Here is a 13,948-nt window from a genome sequence, read left to right as displayed (position 1 = left end):
TTTCGTTTGACTTCCCTGAAGAACAGTTGTCATTGATAATTGCGGTCACCTTTTCATTACACAACATGTCGGCTTTTTAATAGGATTGAAATATGATTTCAATTTTATTTCTTATTTTACTGCAGACATTTTATTTATGAAAAAAAATTAGTGAATTAAACCTGAAGCAAGGCCATATAATTTAATTTCATTAAAAATATTAATAAATACGAGCCTTATAAATAAGACGGAAATTACCGAAGTATTTCGATGTCTGCTTCGTAGCCGAACACCTCAGATAAATGAGCACGTGACTTCCTTACGTTGCAGTGATCGTCCATGATGCAGGCCGTGCGGAAAGCTTGTTTGGGAGCCTTCAGGGCAATAAACCCTGCATTTTCGTTCCATAATGCATATCCTACTACTTTGAAAGCTTCTTCGGCATACTTTACAACGCGTAAGTCAGAAACAGCATTTGTATTTTCCTCCATCATTCATTTTTAACTATTATAAATACGCTGTTGCCCCGATCTTCATGGTGCACTTGGTTCGAAGACGACATTCGTTGTTCACTTGCGAGCGATTTCGATCTTGGAATCAATTATGTTATTACCTCTCAACTATTGAGAATTATCAAGAGACAGTTGACAAGATGTAAAAAAACAAACAAAGAAAGCAAAAAAACAAAAAGCAATTAAAAGATTCTGCAATTCGCCTCCTGTCCTCTCCTTATAACGCGATGATGTCTCTGTGACCTTCAGTGTCCTACCGCTTGTTGGAAGTTCAGAAAAGACTTGCACCTTTTTAATATTTTTCTTTCTATGTCTCCACACCTGATTTAGGCAAAAGTAAAGAATACGGGGTTTCGGGTTACCCCGAAAACGGGTGGTATCCGTATTCTTTACCTCCGCCCCTGATTTATTCAGAAACATTTTACAAATGGCGTTTTTTTTTATAACCTTTATCATTGTGGGGCACCTGAGCACTATACAATAATTTCATTATTATTTTTATATTTTTTGCTATTAGTCTTCAAATTTTCCATTCTAGTCTGTATTGTTATTACTCCTCCCTCCTATTTTTGACATTGCTGTAAAATAACTCTTCTGTTCTTATTGAAAATCTTAAATTGTTAATGAAGCCTTTTATATTAGACATAACTATAGAAAAACATTCTCTTGAAAAAAAAACCGTGTTCTTGATCAGAATCTGATTGGCTTCTGCACAATCTTAACGAGCGCGATATAGTATGATGAGCTACCGGTAAAATGTAGACTTAGTTTCGATCGTTGGTTGTACCTAGTTTAATCAAACGTATTGCCCTTGGACGGGCATAGATGTCACTTTAGGGTTTGTAACCTTGTACCAATGTAAGAAATCAGTATTGCTTATTTTCTCTCAGAAAGGTCATGAATCTAATTTTAATTTTACTATGTTATCATTTGACCTTAATGAAGTCCTTGACTTCGGCATTTTCTCGAACATTTAAAAATTTTATATTTTGAGTGCACATTCTGATTATGCTATTGGACTTTTATTCGAAGTTTTTAATGCTTTGGCACCTAAAAAAAAAAAAAAACCATCGAGAATAATTATCCTGTTAAAAGTTGCAAAATTTAGATCTTCAGATAAATTTAAGTTACTCCTTCAGTTAAATTCATTGTTCCTCTTGACCAGAGGATGGTTGATTTTCCTCTCAGCACTGTATAAATAGATCTGAACTACCAATGACTGTTTCGATTGTAGGTTTTTTAAAAAATTTATCAAACGTATATCGCTATTGCCCTTGGATGGGCATAGATGTCATTGGTTTGGAGAAATCCCTCCGTTGCATATAGTTTCACAATGAGCTGCAAGTATAGGGTCTCTCCATTTCCATTCTATAAATACATACCTTTGAAAATTAATATTGTGTATAAATACTGTTAAGTCATTTCTCAATGTCAGCATTTTGTTTTAATATGTATTTATTTACTATTTGGTTTTATGCTTTTGTAGGAAAACAATATGCCACTGCACCGGCTGCGAAGGCTACCACCAGTATGGGCAGAATCGTCACTGTCATCGGCGCTGTTGTTGATGTACAGTTTGATGATGAATTACCTCCAATCCTGAATGCCCTTGAGGTCCAGGAGAGAAAGCCTCGTCTCATCCTTGAGGTTGCTCAACATCTTGGTAAGTATATTTTGAAGTATCATTTTAACTCGATCGTTTTGTCATACCATATTACTTGAATTTAATTCATTTGTGATTTTTGTAATTTAATTTCAAGTTGAGTAAAGGGTACTTTTTTTTTATATTTTGTTAAGAGGTAACTTCACGTTAAGTCTTTAAACATTCATTATTATTAGCAAATGAACCAAATGTTGATTAACCAAATATTGACATGGGTTAATGTTATTAGAATAAATGCCATCAATAATGAATTAATATGTACCAGCTAATTTTGAATATTGTGTTTATTGACACTAGGTGAGAATGTTGTACGTACTATTGCTATGGATGGTACTGAAGGTTTAGTTCGTGGCCAGAATTGTTTGGATACTGGAAACCCAATTAAGATCCCAGTGGGCCCAGGAACACTTGGAAGAATCATCAATGTGATTGGTGAACCAATCGATGAAAGGGGCCCTATTGACACTCAGCAGTAAGTATTTTTATTATATTTTCCCCCCTTAGAATGTGTGGTATGATTAATGTGGAGCTTCAAAACAGTTAAAGTTTACTACTTTGCATATATGGTAGCCTAAAAGGATGATTATATTGGATGGTGCCATGATCATGGAGTAAAGATGTGAAACAATTTGATATGTTGTGTAGTTTTGAAAGAAGCAAGGGGAAAAGCAAAGATGTAAAATTTTGTAATAAGGGCTTTAGATGGTAATGGAGTATATACATGTCTTTCTTGCAACAAGGCTCTTCTCTAGACAGGTTTTCTCTGATGTTGTGATTGCTCCTTGTGAGTTTAGCCCTTTTGATATTGCCATTGGTTCTTTGATGCAAACAGGTTTAAAGTGATCTTATGAGCATTAGTCCGTACTAATTTATGTTCCAAACAGCAGTTTAATGAGTTATCCAGTGTTCTTATTTTCAAAATTGAAACAAAAGCAGTCCATTTCTACAGAAATGGATAAAATGGTTTGGCACCTAAATGTGAGTCTTTTTATTAAGAGTATGACTGCATTTGGTATAATTTACTTATTGAGACCTAAGCCATCTTAGTTATGAGTGTAGTAACAGTTCATTTTGTTTTTCCATCCTGGTATGGGTTCTTAGTGGTTAGCTACTTTGTACATTTACAGATGACCTTTTTATTCAAAAGTTTTACTGAAGCAAGATGTATAGCTGGAAGTATACTAGTGAAGGCAAATTTTCAGGAGCTAGTGAGGAAGATTTGGAAAATAATGTAGAAAAGGAAGTTATGCAATACAATTTAGAACCTTTTCTTCAGTTGTTTTCCAAAAGTCACAATATGTTATTTAATGAAACCAGTCTAGGTTCGTGATTATTTCAATTTAATTGAAACTCATATAGTAACAAAAGGGTTAAAGCCTCTTCCCTCAGGTATAGGGTAGTTATAGTAAATGAGTGATGGATTTTGTCCACTCAGTTTACTTGCATCAGTTTAAAAGGTTCTCAAATCCTGTTTTAAGGTATTAACAAAAGCAAACAGTAAAGTCTGCCCAAGTATCTGAAGAATTATGCATGATAAACGTAGTAGATATATTAAAAAAACTTAACTCTTGTAAAGAAAAGTGGGGAAAATGACTTAATCTTTTCTAGAATAGAAAGTGAACACACAGCCACTCATTAGTCTATTAGTTGATAGCATTTTTGAGGCTTAGTATGTACTTTTTTTTTTATTCTTCAGGTATATCAATTTGTATTTTTCTCAGGAGGTTTGTTTTGAACCTGCCAACCCCAGCTGACATATTTGTGAAAAGTACTAATTGAGCTTGGAACTACTGTGTTCTGTAACCTGTTGAATTGTTAGGGGATTATTATATAAAACAAATTGCTATTTCCTACCTGAATATTATTGTTAAACCAACAAGGGAACCATAACCTGTTGGAAATAGCTAAATCCTCAAATTATAGTTCTTTAGAAAAGGTAGAACACTTTAGACAAAGATGGGTTGGTCATAGCTGAAATGCCATTTCTAGAGCTGATGCATTATCATCGACCTAGAGTTAAACAACATTAGGTGCTTATGTCTTTGTCCAGCTTATTTGTTTGACTGTGTGCTTTGGTAGATTAGAAACCATTGAAATTCAGATTTTTGATTTTACTAGTAAGTATTTGGTTCTTAATTTAATTTTTTTTTTTTGAAAAAGTACATTTTTAGCAATTTTGGATACATGCTAAAGTAACAATGTGTTATAGGAAAAGGAATGTCAGATATTAAAAAAGAAATGCATTAGATTCATCACTTGCTATTTAGTATCTTGCAGCTGCAGTGTTCTCATGTGAAACGCTCTTACCATTTATAAATGGCATGACTCGAAGTTTTGAATTAAAATCTTCCAAACCTTAGTCACAATTTATGTTCCTAACACTAGCTGAATGATGACTAAGTTATTTTACTAAATTCTTTGTTAAATTTAAAGTAATTGAAAGAAACACAGAGCGTCTCTAAATACAGTAACAAAAGGGTTAATAACCTTAAAAATATGGCTTTTCTCTTATGAACATCTCCATTTCTAGGTCATGTCTGCAATACTGTTTTCCAGTGAATCCTTTCATTTTTCCAATACAGTACAATGTGACTTGGAGATTTTTCTTTTGTGAGTGGCCATGTGGAAGCTCCCTTGTTGGGTCATTGTTAATCCTAATGAAATGGAAATAGCTGCAACTGGTAATCAGTTTCTCCCTCTATGGCATTGAATCAATCGTGTTTTGGCTTGCTAATAATATGGTTGGCATTGATTCAGTTTTGATAGGAAACCGTTGTTAGTATGAGAGTTGTTTGCAACTGCTTGACCATTTCTGGTAGGTAAGGATCATTGTAAGGTAAACTGTACAAATATTTCGCTTCACTTGTTTAAATATTCTGTATTGGTGCAGACCTTGCTATAAGGTTTCAATGTTAGAAGGCGGCGAGCTGGCAGAAACGTTAGCACATTGGGCGAAATGCGTAGCCATATTTCGTCTGCCGTTACGTTCTGAGTTCAAATTCCGCTGGGGTCGATAAATTAAGTACAAGTTACACACTGGGGTCAATATAATTGACTTAATCCATTTGTCTGTCCTTGGTTTTTCCCCCTCTGTGTTTAGCCCCTTGTGGGTAGTAAAGAAATATATAAGGTTTCAAAGTTAGCTCACAACCATGGGTTTTAGGGTCATTGCATGGCACCTTGCTGTTTCATACCTTGGGTCTACCAATGCCTTGTGAGTAAAATTTGGTACAGAAACCCCATGACAGTCCATCAGTTACATTGTGTGTTTCCATGCGTCTTTACATCAACACTGAGCAACAGTGACATTTATTGCTCCTCATTGGTTTTGCTTGAAGAACAATCAGGGAGTTGCATCTGTAAGGACATCCAACTTCATCCGAACCATGTTATTGTAGAAAGAGCAGATGTAAAAGTGCTTGTTATTGTTTTAAATTTTCTAGTGTTGATTGAACTGGAAACCAGAAATATGTATTTTGAGTGCTTATTTGAAATATTTTTCCATTCTAGCATAGTCACAATTTAAAGCTAAGAACTGGTTAGTGTTAAACTAATGTAGTGTTTAAATTTGAAATCATTAGTATTGGTTTTACCTACAAGTTGGGTCTTTCTATAAAATGTCTGCATATTCATATGATCTGTGTCAGGGTAATTTTTTTTTTCTGCTCCATCTAGTTTTTCTGGCATCCATCAAGAAGCACCAGAGTTTGTTGAGATGAGTGTTCAACAGGAGATCTTGGAAACTGGTATCAAAGTTGTTGACCTTTTGGCTCCTTATGCCAAGGGTGGTAAAATTGGTAAGGAATATTCGATATCTTTGGAATTAAAATTCATAAAATTATTTTTGTGAGCTAAATTAGTCTGATGTTCCTCTTTGAACATGTAATTTTTTTTCCCTCATTTATCTTAATTTTTGAGGTAGACCAGTTCCATTTAATAGTCTAATGTCGAACACAATATGTTAATGTTCTCTTTAAAGTCATAATTGCAACATTTTAGAAAATATCTAGAGTCTAACAGCATGAGTCTCAAACTATTAGTAGCTGAAATTCCTTTTATTTTTTTGTCTCCAGGTCTGTTTGGAGGTGCTGGAGTAGGCAAAACTGTGTTGATTATGGAACTGATTAACAACGTTGCCAAAGCTCATGGTGGTTACTCAGTGTTTGCTGGTGTTGGTGAAAGGACACGTGAGGGTAATGATCTTTATCATGAAATGATTACGTCTGGTGTCATCAGCTTGAAGGATAATACCTCTAAGGTTAGATCTGAATGAGTTATAATCATTTTGATTTATTTTGTTTGATTAATGTCATCTGTGTAGAAATTATTTAGCAAATCAACTGATTCAATCTATTTACATTGCTTCTTGTTTAAAGGTATCCCTTGTGTATGGACAAATGAATGAACCTCCAGGAGCTCGTGCCCGTGTTGCCCTGACAGGTTTGACTGTTGCTGAATACTTCCGTGATGAAGAAGGGCAAGATGTGTTGCTTTTTATTGATAACATTTTCCGTTTCACCCAAGCTGGTTCAGAGGTAAGATATTCAAACAACAACCTGTTTTAGAATCTCAGCACATTCTCTTCACCTTTTTAAGTTGAAATGATTTTTCTTTTTCTTTCAGGTATCGGCTTTGTTGGGTCGTATCCCCTCAGCTGTAGGTTACCAGCCTACTTTAGCTACTGATATGGGTAGCATGCAGGAAAGAATTACAACAACTAGAAAAGGATCTATCACTTCAGTACAGGTAACTTTTTGTCATAGTGTTTATTTTCTTTCTGATTTTCATTTTATCAACCTTTTCAGGCTTTTTGTTTCAATGTCTTCATTTTCTGTAAAGGGCACTTCTTATCTGTGTATTTTGAATACTTTTAAATTCATAGTTACAATAAACTGTGCTGTAATGAGCTGTTGAGTTTCTTATACTTTCTATTGATATATAAGGAAGAATGGCAGCTTCCCACATATTCAAGAATCACTTTTCTGTGCCATTGAGGTTTACCCATGAAAAATAGCTTTGCTGTCAAAATGCAAAAAGCTGGAACAAACACCACTTTAAAGTATTTTGTCTATTTCTAACAGTAGTCCTGAAAGGATGAAAAGTAGACTTAAGGAGAATTTGAACTTGGCTCTGAGTTGGAACAAATACTGTGAGGCGTTCTATCCAGTGCTCTAATGAATACCAATTTGCCATTTTTACCATATCTTTTCTGACTAGTTAGTAAACACACACACACACAGTCAGTATTGGGATTAAATGTTTTATCATCAGTTTTAGTCTTGAATTCACTAATATTTACTATATTCATTTATATTCCATTAGGCAAAGCACAAAGTTCTAATAAATGTCCGTTTTGGAAATAGAAAAAAAAAGGGCAATGTAGAGGTGTTAGAAGAAAATTGAAAATATTTTTAGTACTTGTATTAAAAATGGTTACTTTAATTTGTTCACTTGTTCTTTCAGGCTATTTATGTGCCAGCTGATGATTTAACTGATCCTGCTCCTGCCACCACATTTGCCCATTTGGACGCCACCACTGTCTTGTCTCGGGGTATTGCTGAGTTGGCTATTTATCCTGCTGTAGATCCTCTAGATTCCAGTTCTCGTATTTTGGATCCCAATGTTGTTGGTACTGAGCACTACGAAATTGCTCGTAAAGTCCAACAAATTCTTCAGGTACTTTTTACAGGATCTGTCATTGAATGCTTTTGTAGCTATTTTGATTTGAATTGTAATTGTATTTTTAGTTTTACTTAGTGCTATCTTAAGCATGAGATGCCCAATGCTGTAATAATTCTTAATAGTAAAGCTAAAATATAAATCATGTCCACTTGAAACTGATTTGCACACTTAAAAATTTAATTTTTTCTTTTAATCTGTTTCTATTTCTTTTAGAATTACAAGTCTTTGCAAGATATCATTGCTATTTTGGGTATGGATGAATTGTCTGAAGATGATAAGCTTACTGTGTCTCGTGCCAGAAAGATCCAAAAGTTTTTGTCACAGCCCTTCCAAGTGGCTGAGGTCTTTACTGGTTATTCAGGAATCTACGTACCCTTAGCTGATACAATTAAAGGATTCAATTCAGTTCTCAAAGGTAAATTGAAGCTTGCTATGTAATTTTTATTTACTGTAATCATTGTATTAGCTGAATTTCATTTCCCATATTCTGTAGTATTTTAAATTACAAACATTTTAAGACTGAAGAAGTTAAGTTTTATAACCAGATTAGAAATCTATATACGAATGTTGGGGTATCAATGAATATGGTTTGCATTTTGTCTCAACATAGGTTTTCGATTAGTGTATAATGGTAGTAAAATTTTAATTTGGAGCATTGTAATTGAAATTCAGGGAAGTGATAAAAGCCACCATATTGCTGGAGAAAGATTTTCTTGGAAGGCAGTGTGTATTCATTCATATATTTGCCTTCTCTTGGTCATTTACACTTTATATCAGTTTCTTTCATTGTTTTTTTTTTTTTAATTACTGTATTTAAATTTCTGCATGAACACATGCAACCTTTTCTCATATCAGCTTTGCTATATTACATTAGTGGGTAAATATTTTTTCCAAATTTTGATATTTGTAACTGAATTTTTAGGCAAATTGAATTTGCCAGACGCTCTTTCTTATATTGACCACATGGCATTGTAATGAACACTGTTTTAATTTTGATTAAATCAAGTTGATAAAAGCAAGAACTTCTTAACTGTTCTTTTACTAGTTATTCTTTAATCAACTTGATAAATCAAATTTAATGAGTTCTAAAGTAATACAGTGGTCCAACAACTATTTAGCTCCATATAAAAAATATATACATTTTTATCATGTAAATTGTGGGTGCACAGTAGTAGGAGTACAGAAAAGTAAGATTTCATATGTAGCAGGTGTACAGTTGTTAGCTGTAAAAGCTCCAATGCAATGAGTTATTTCAAATGCTCAAAAAGGCTCCCTATAAATATTTGGAAGCTTGGATCTTTTCCCTTTGAACAGCAGATCAAGTAATTTTTTGTAACTGAACACTTTCGAACTTCGAACACTGGTAGAATGTGTCATATAAAACATCTTTTACTCTTAGTGTTGTTGAGGGAAGTTTGTATTTTCAAAGTTATTTTGATAATTTCAACTAATCAATGACTGTGTATTCAGCTGAATAAAATTATTGCCGTTGTTTGTCAACAACTATCAGCGGTGTATATTTCGTTTGTCACTGTTATTTATGACACCATTTGTATTGGTTTTAGCTTGAGGGTTAGTTACAGAAAAAAGTGAGAAATGAAAAAATTGGAGGGGGAGGGGGGCAAAAAAAATCTTTCTGAAAATAGTAGCTGAAAAACAGGAAGGAAAAACTAAAAGCAGTAGAAATGCACAAACGACTGTGGTGTTTCCATGAAGTAAACATGCTTCAGATACACTCGTTTATTCATACAAATGTAACTGAGATGAAATATGTCATAAATAACAGTGACAAACGAAATATACACCACCAGAAGTTGTTGTTGACAAACAGCAGCAGTAATTTTATTCAGCTGAATATGTCATTGATTGGTTGAAATTACCGAAATAGGACAACTTTAACATGAAATAATTTTGAAAATACAAACTTTCCTCAACAACACCAAGAGTAAAAAATGTTTTATATGACACATTCTACCAGTGTTCGAAGTTTGAAAGTGTTTAGTTACAAAAAATTAATTTCTCGATCTGTTCAAAGGGTAAAGATCTGGAAGCTTTTGTTACCTTATGTGGTTTTTAAATTAGCAGTGGAGGCAGGTGTTTTGAATGCATAGTAACTAGAATAAGTGGCAAGCAATTCAAGCAGATGGCTCGAATGGAGAAATATATAGGAAAAAGCTGTTCTAGAGTAAATTTGTCCACTTTGTGTAAGCATTGGAAAATGAAATATTTGAATTTTATTAAATACTAATATGCATGGCTTTGTGATTGAAGTCTGTCTCCCAACCACATAGTTTAGGGTTCAGTCCTATTGTGGGGCACTTTGGGCATCTATTATAATCTTGAGTCAACCATAGACAAGGATTGGTTGATGGAAACTGAAAGAAGCCTTCTGTATGTCTTTTGCCTCCTTGTCCTCACATTGCATGATAGTTGTAAAATGAGTGTCACCATCATACAAGTAGGGTCCTTTTTATTTTCCAGTCTTCCATTGAAAACCTGTTCAGCCATGGGGAAATATCTTATATGGGAACAGGTGAGGGTTTGCAACCGGAAGAGCTTCACACTGTAGAAACTTTACCTCAGTAAATTGTCAGACCTATACAACCATAGAAAAGTGGATGTTAGGCAATGGTACTTTCCTTTCTGAAAGGAGTACGAAAACATTCGAATCACTTGGCAGATTTTTTTTCTTAGATTTATAATGTTACTAGCAGTATCGCCCGGCGTTGCTCGGGTTTGTAAGGGAAATAACTATATAAGCATTTTTAGAGAGTTATAGCCAAAAAATAGGAAAAAATGCATTAAAAATGGAAAAAAAAATTAAGGTAAATTTCTTTTTAAATCGTTGACACATCGTAGATATTTTTAGAGAGTTACTTCCCTTATATAATAGCGAAAAAATGCATTAAAATGGAAAAATATGATGGTAAATTTTTTTAAATCGTAGACTCATCGTAGACGCGCGCTAATACCCAGAAGGGCTCGATATGACTCAAGACTATAAGATACCCGGTTTTGGTTACACTGCACCGCAAAATGTGGGAGTAGTTAGGAATCTAAATCGTAGGAGACAGACACACAACTTCACTCTTATATATAAAGATATAAGTCACGTAGTTATATACACATACTTTGTTATATACACATTCTTAAAAGAAAATGTTATTTTGAATACAACATTTATAAAGAATAAAATATTTTTTGGTTTTTCTGAACCCTTTCGTTACTATATTTCTGACCAAAATACACCCCTTATGTGTTTCAATTAATTTCTAACGTAATCATAAATTTAGTCTGGTTTCATTAAACAACAATAACTTTTTTATTTATCAACTAGCAGTATCGCCCGGCGTTGCTCGGGTTTGTAAGGGAAATAACTATATAAGCATTTTTAGAGAGTTATAGCCAAAAAGTAGCAAAAAATGCATTAAAAATGGAAAAAATATGATGGTAAATTTTTTTAAAAATCGTTGACTCATCGTAGACATTTTTAGAGAGTTACTTCCCTTATATAATAGCGAAAAAATGCATTAAAATGGGAAAAAAACGATGGTAAATTTTTTTTTAAATCGTAGACTCATGTAGACGCTTTCTTAGCCATTTCTGTTTTGGTGTCTTCAAGCCATGAAGTCGTTGTTCTAAAAGAACGCTGGTCTCCTTGACAACGCATTACGACGTTGATTTCCTTACACTCCCTTCCCCACAGGTGCATGTGTGAGCGTGGACGCCAACTCCGCCGCCATCGACACACGAAAAATTATGCATTAAAAATGGAATAAAAAATGATGTTAAATTATTTTTAAATCGTAGACTCATCGTAGACGCGCGCTAATATTCAGACGGACTCGATATGAATCACGACTATAAGCTACCCGAATTTGGTTAAACTGCACCGCAAAATGTGGGAGTAGTTAGGAATCTAAATCGAAGGGGACAGACACTCACACAACTACAGTTTTATATATATAGATATACATAGCGCAGTAGTGGTGAGATGTGACAGCAAAGAAAAGCATACATTCACTCTCTGCATGCAATTAGACTCGGAAAGTTCGTGAGGAACCCATTGACCCAATTTGCTGACTTTTCCGATAGCACACAGGTCTCAATGAATGGTTGAATGACCAAATCCAAGCTTCTCTGCTAGTTCCTCAACAGTTACGATGAGATTTTGTTCCACCAGGGTTTTCAGGATGTCCTTGTCGAGTTCTACAGATCTTTCAGGATGAGGCTCGTCTTCTAGGCTGTAGTTTATGGCTCGGAATTTCTGGAACCACCATTGACACTGCCTTACGCTTATTGTCCAATCCCCATATACTGCATTAATATTTCTTGTACTTTCCGTTGCGTTGTTGTCTTTATTGAACTCATAAAGCAAAAGATGCCAAATATGCTCCTTTGTTACTTCCAATATAGCTTTGAAAAAAATAGCTGTTAAAATCGAAATGCACTCTTCAAAACTTGCACTATGAATAAGGACAAGATAAAATTACTACCTGCTTTTATAGCAAGTTAATATAAGTAGTTTATCCCATTCCCCTCTGACATTTAGTTCAAGCTGTTGAAAAAACCGCATTATTATATATATATACATACATACATACATACATATACACACACACTCTCTCTCTCACACACATGCACACATTTATATTCTGTTATTGTTTTATACGTTTCAGCCTTGAGGTTGTGGCCATGCTGGATCATGTGTGTGTGTGTGTGTCTATCTGTCTGTCTGTCTGCATGTATATATGTATATGTATGTGTGTGAACAACAATATTTTCAACAGATGTGTTGCAAATGTATCTGATTGTTCTCAAGCTTCAATACTGTGTGTGTGTGTATGTATGTATGTATATGTATGTATGTATGTATGTGTGTATGTATGTATGTGTGTGTGTGTGTATGTATGTGTGTGAGTATGTGTGTGTATGTATGTATGTATGTATGTATGAGTGTATGTTTACTTTATTACTAACACAAGCCAGTACGGTTATTTAATGTAAAGTCTTCCTCAAATCACTCTCTCTGGCTATTTACTCTCTTCCAAGAACATTTTCACTCACTCTTATCTGTTAGCTTCCCATACATTTTACTCATGTATCTATCAGCGTCATAGTCGTCATCGCATTCTATTGTCTACCTGTCAACACACTGAATTAGTTTCACTTTATTCGTAGCACACTGTGTGTGTGCGTTTGCGTGTGGTGTAAACCAGACTAAGAAAAGCATTTGACACACACACCAGAATGTGAGTTTTCTGTAAATTTTGCTTAATTGGAGTTTAAATTTTAAAAACTGGACCTGGCATGACGCGATGCATTCTACTCTTAAAATTGCTAGGTAAATTGTAATTGAAGAAATCCTATATTGTAGATTTGTATAACTCCCAAAGGGAGGCAGATAAAATCTGCCTTTTATAATAAGAGATTAGCATTAGAAATCTAACAGAAGTATTGCTTCATGTTTTTTGTATGAAACTGCTACAATTTTTTAATTATATTCTTTAAGCTAGGAAATGTCAATTTTGCACTAATTCTTTAATTTTCTGAATTAACAGGTGAACAAGATCATCTACCAGAAGTTGCTTTTTACATGACTGGTGATCTCACTCAAGTTATTGCCAAGGCTGAGAAATTGGCTGAAGAGCAATCATGAAAAGTATAGTTCATTAACAAATGTTTCTTGGAGCAGTTTATTTTACCAGTTCACCTACTGTAGATATTCATTTGAGGTAATAAATGGTAACTTTTGATTTTGCATTCTTTTATTTCTTAAGATTTTAGTGGTTGTTTCAGTTGATATTAAAACTGATACTGTGCAGATGTTTCTACAGAGCAAGGCACTGAGTGATGCAATAGTTGAGTGTGTTAGGCAAGGCAGTGATGGCACAAAAATATACTGTAATCCTGAAATACTTCAGCTCTATATTTAACCCTTTCGTTACTATATTTCTGACCAAAATTCACCCCTTATGTGTTTCAATTAATTTCTAACATAATCATAAATTTAGTCTTGTTTCATTAAACAACTATAACATTTTTATTTATCAATATATTAATGTGATTTTTGGAAAATAATTTAATGAAAGGTTCTCAACCAATTCTATAC

General features: G+C 34.1%; 1 protein-coding gene across 1 annotated transcript; it reads left to right on the top strand.

Annotated features, from left to right (window-relative positions):
- Nucleotides 1–276: 276 nt before the first annotated feature.
- LOC115215584 (ATP synthase subunit beta, mitochondrial) lies at nucleotides 277–13,592 on the top strand. The gene is made up of 10 exons (XM_029784791.2): nucleotides 277–436; nucleotides 1,978–2,154; nucleotides 2,452–2,626; nucleotides 5,830–5,951; nucleotides 6,228–6,412; nucleotides 6,531–6,689; nucleotides 6,778–6,900; nucleotides 7,618–7,830; nucleotides 8,050–8,251; nucleotides 13,398–13,592. The coding sequence occupies exons 1-10, from the start codon at nucleotides 319–321 to the stop codon at nucleotides 13,493–13,495; spliced, it is 1,572 nt and encodes a 523-aa protein (XP_029640651.1). The 5' UTR covers nucleotides 277–318; the 3' UTR covers nucleotides 13,496–13,592.
- Nucleotides 13,593–13,948: the final 356 nt, after the last annotated feature.

This window comes from Octopus sinensis, linkage group LG9 (assembly GCF_006345805.1).
Source record: "Octopus sinensis linkage group LG9, ASM634580v1, whole genome shotgun sequence".
Taxonomy (NCBI): domain Eukaryota; kingdom Metazoa; phylum Mollusca; class Cephalopoda; order Octopoda; family Octopodidae; genus Octopus; species Octopus sinensis.
This window is presented reverse-complemented; position numbering and strand designations above follow the sequence as displayed.

What these genes read in the sequence shown, in the direction of transcription:
- LOC115215584 (XM_029784791.2), top strand. Translation starts at nt 319, where the DNA reads ATGATGCAGGCCGTGCGGAAAGCTTGTTTGGGAGCCTTCAGGGCAATA. An exon ending in TCACCCAAGCTGGTTCAGAG is followed by an intron (nt 6,690 to 6,777) that starts GTAAGATATTCA and finishes TTTTTCTTTCAG; the next exon opens with GTATCGGCTTTGTTGGGTCG. An exon ending in AAGTCCAACAAATTCTTCAG is followed by an intron (nt 7,831 to 8,049) that starts GTACTTTTTACA and finishes TATTTCTTTTAG; the next exon opens with AATTACAAGTCTTTGCAAGA.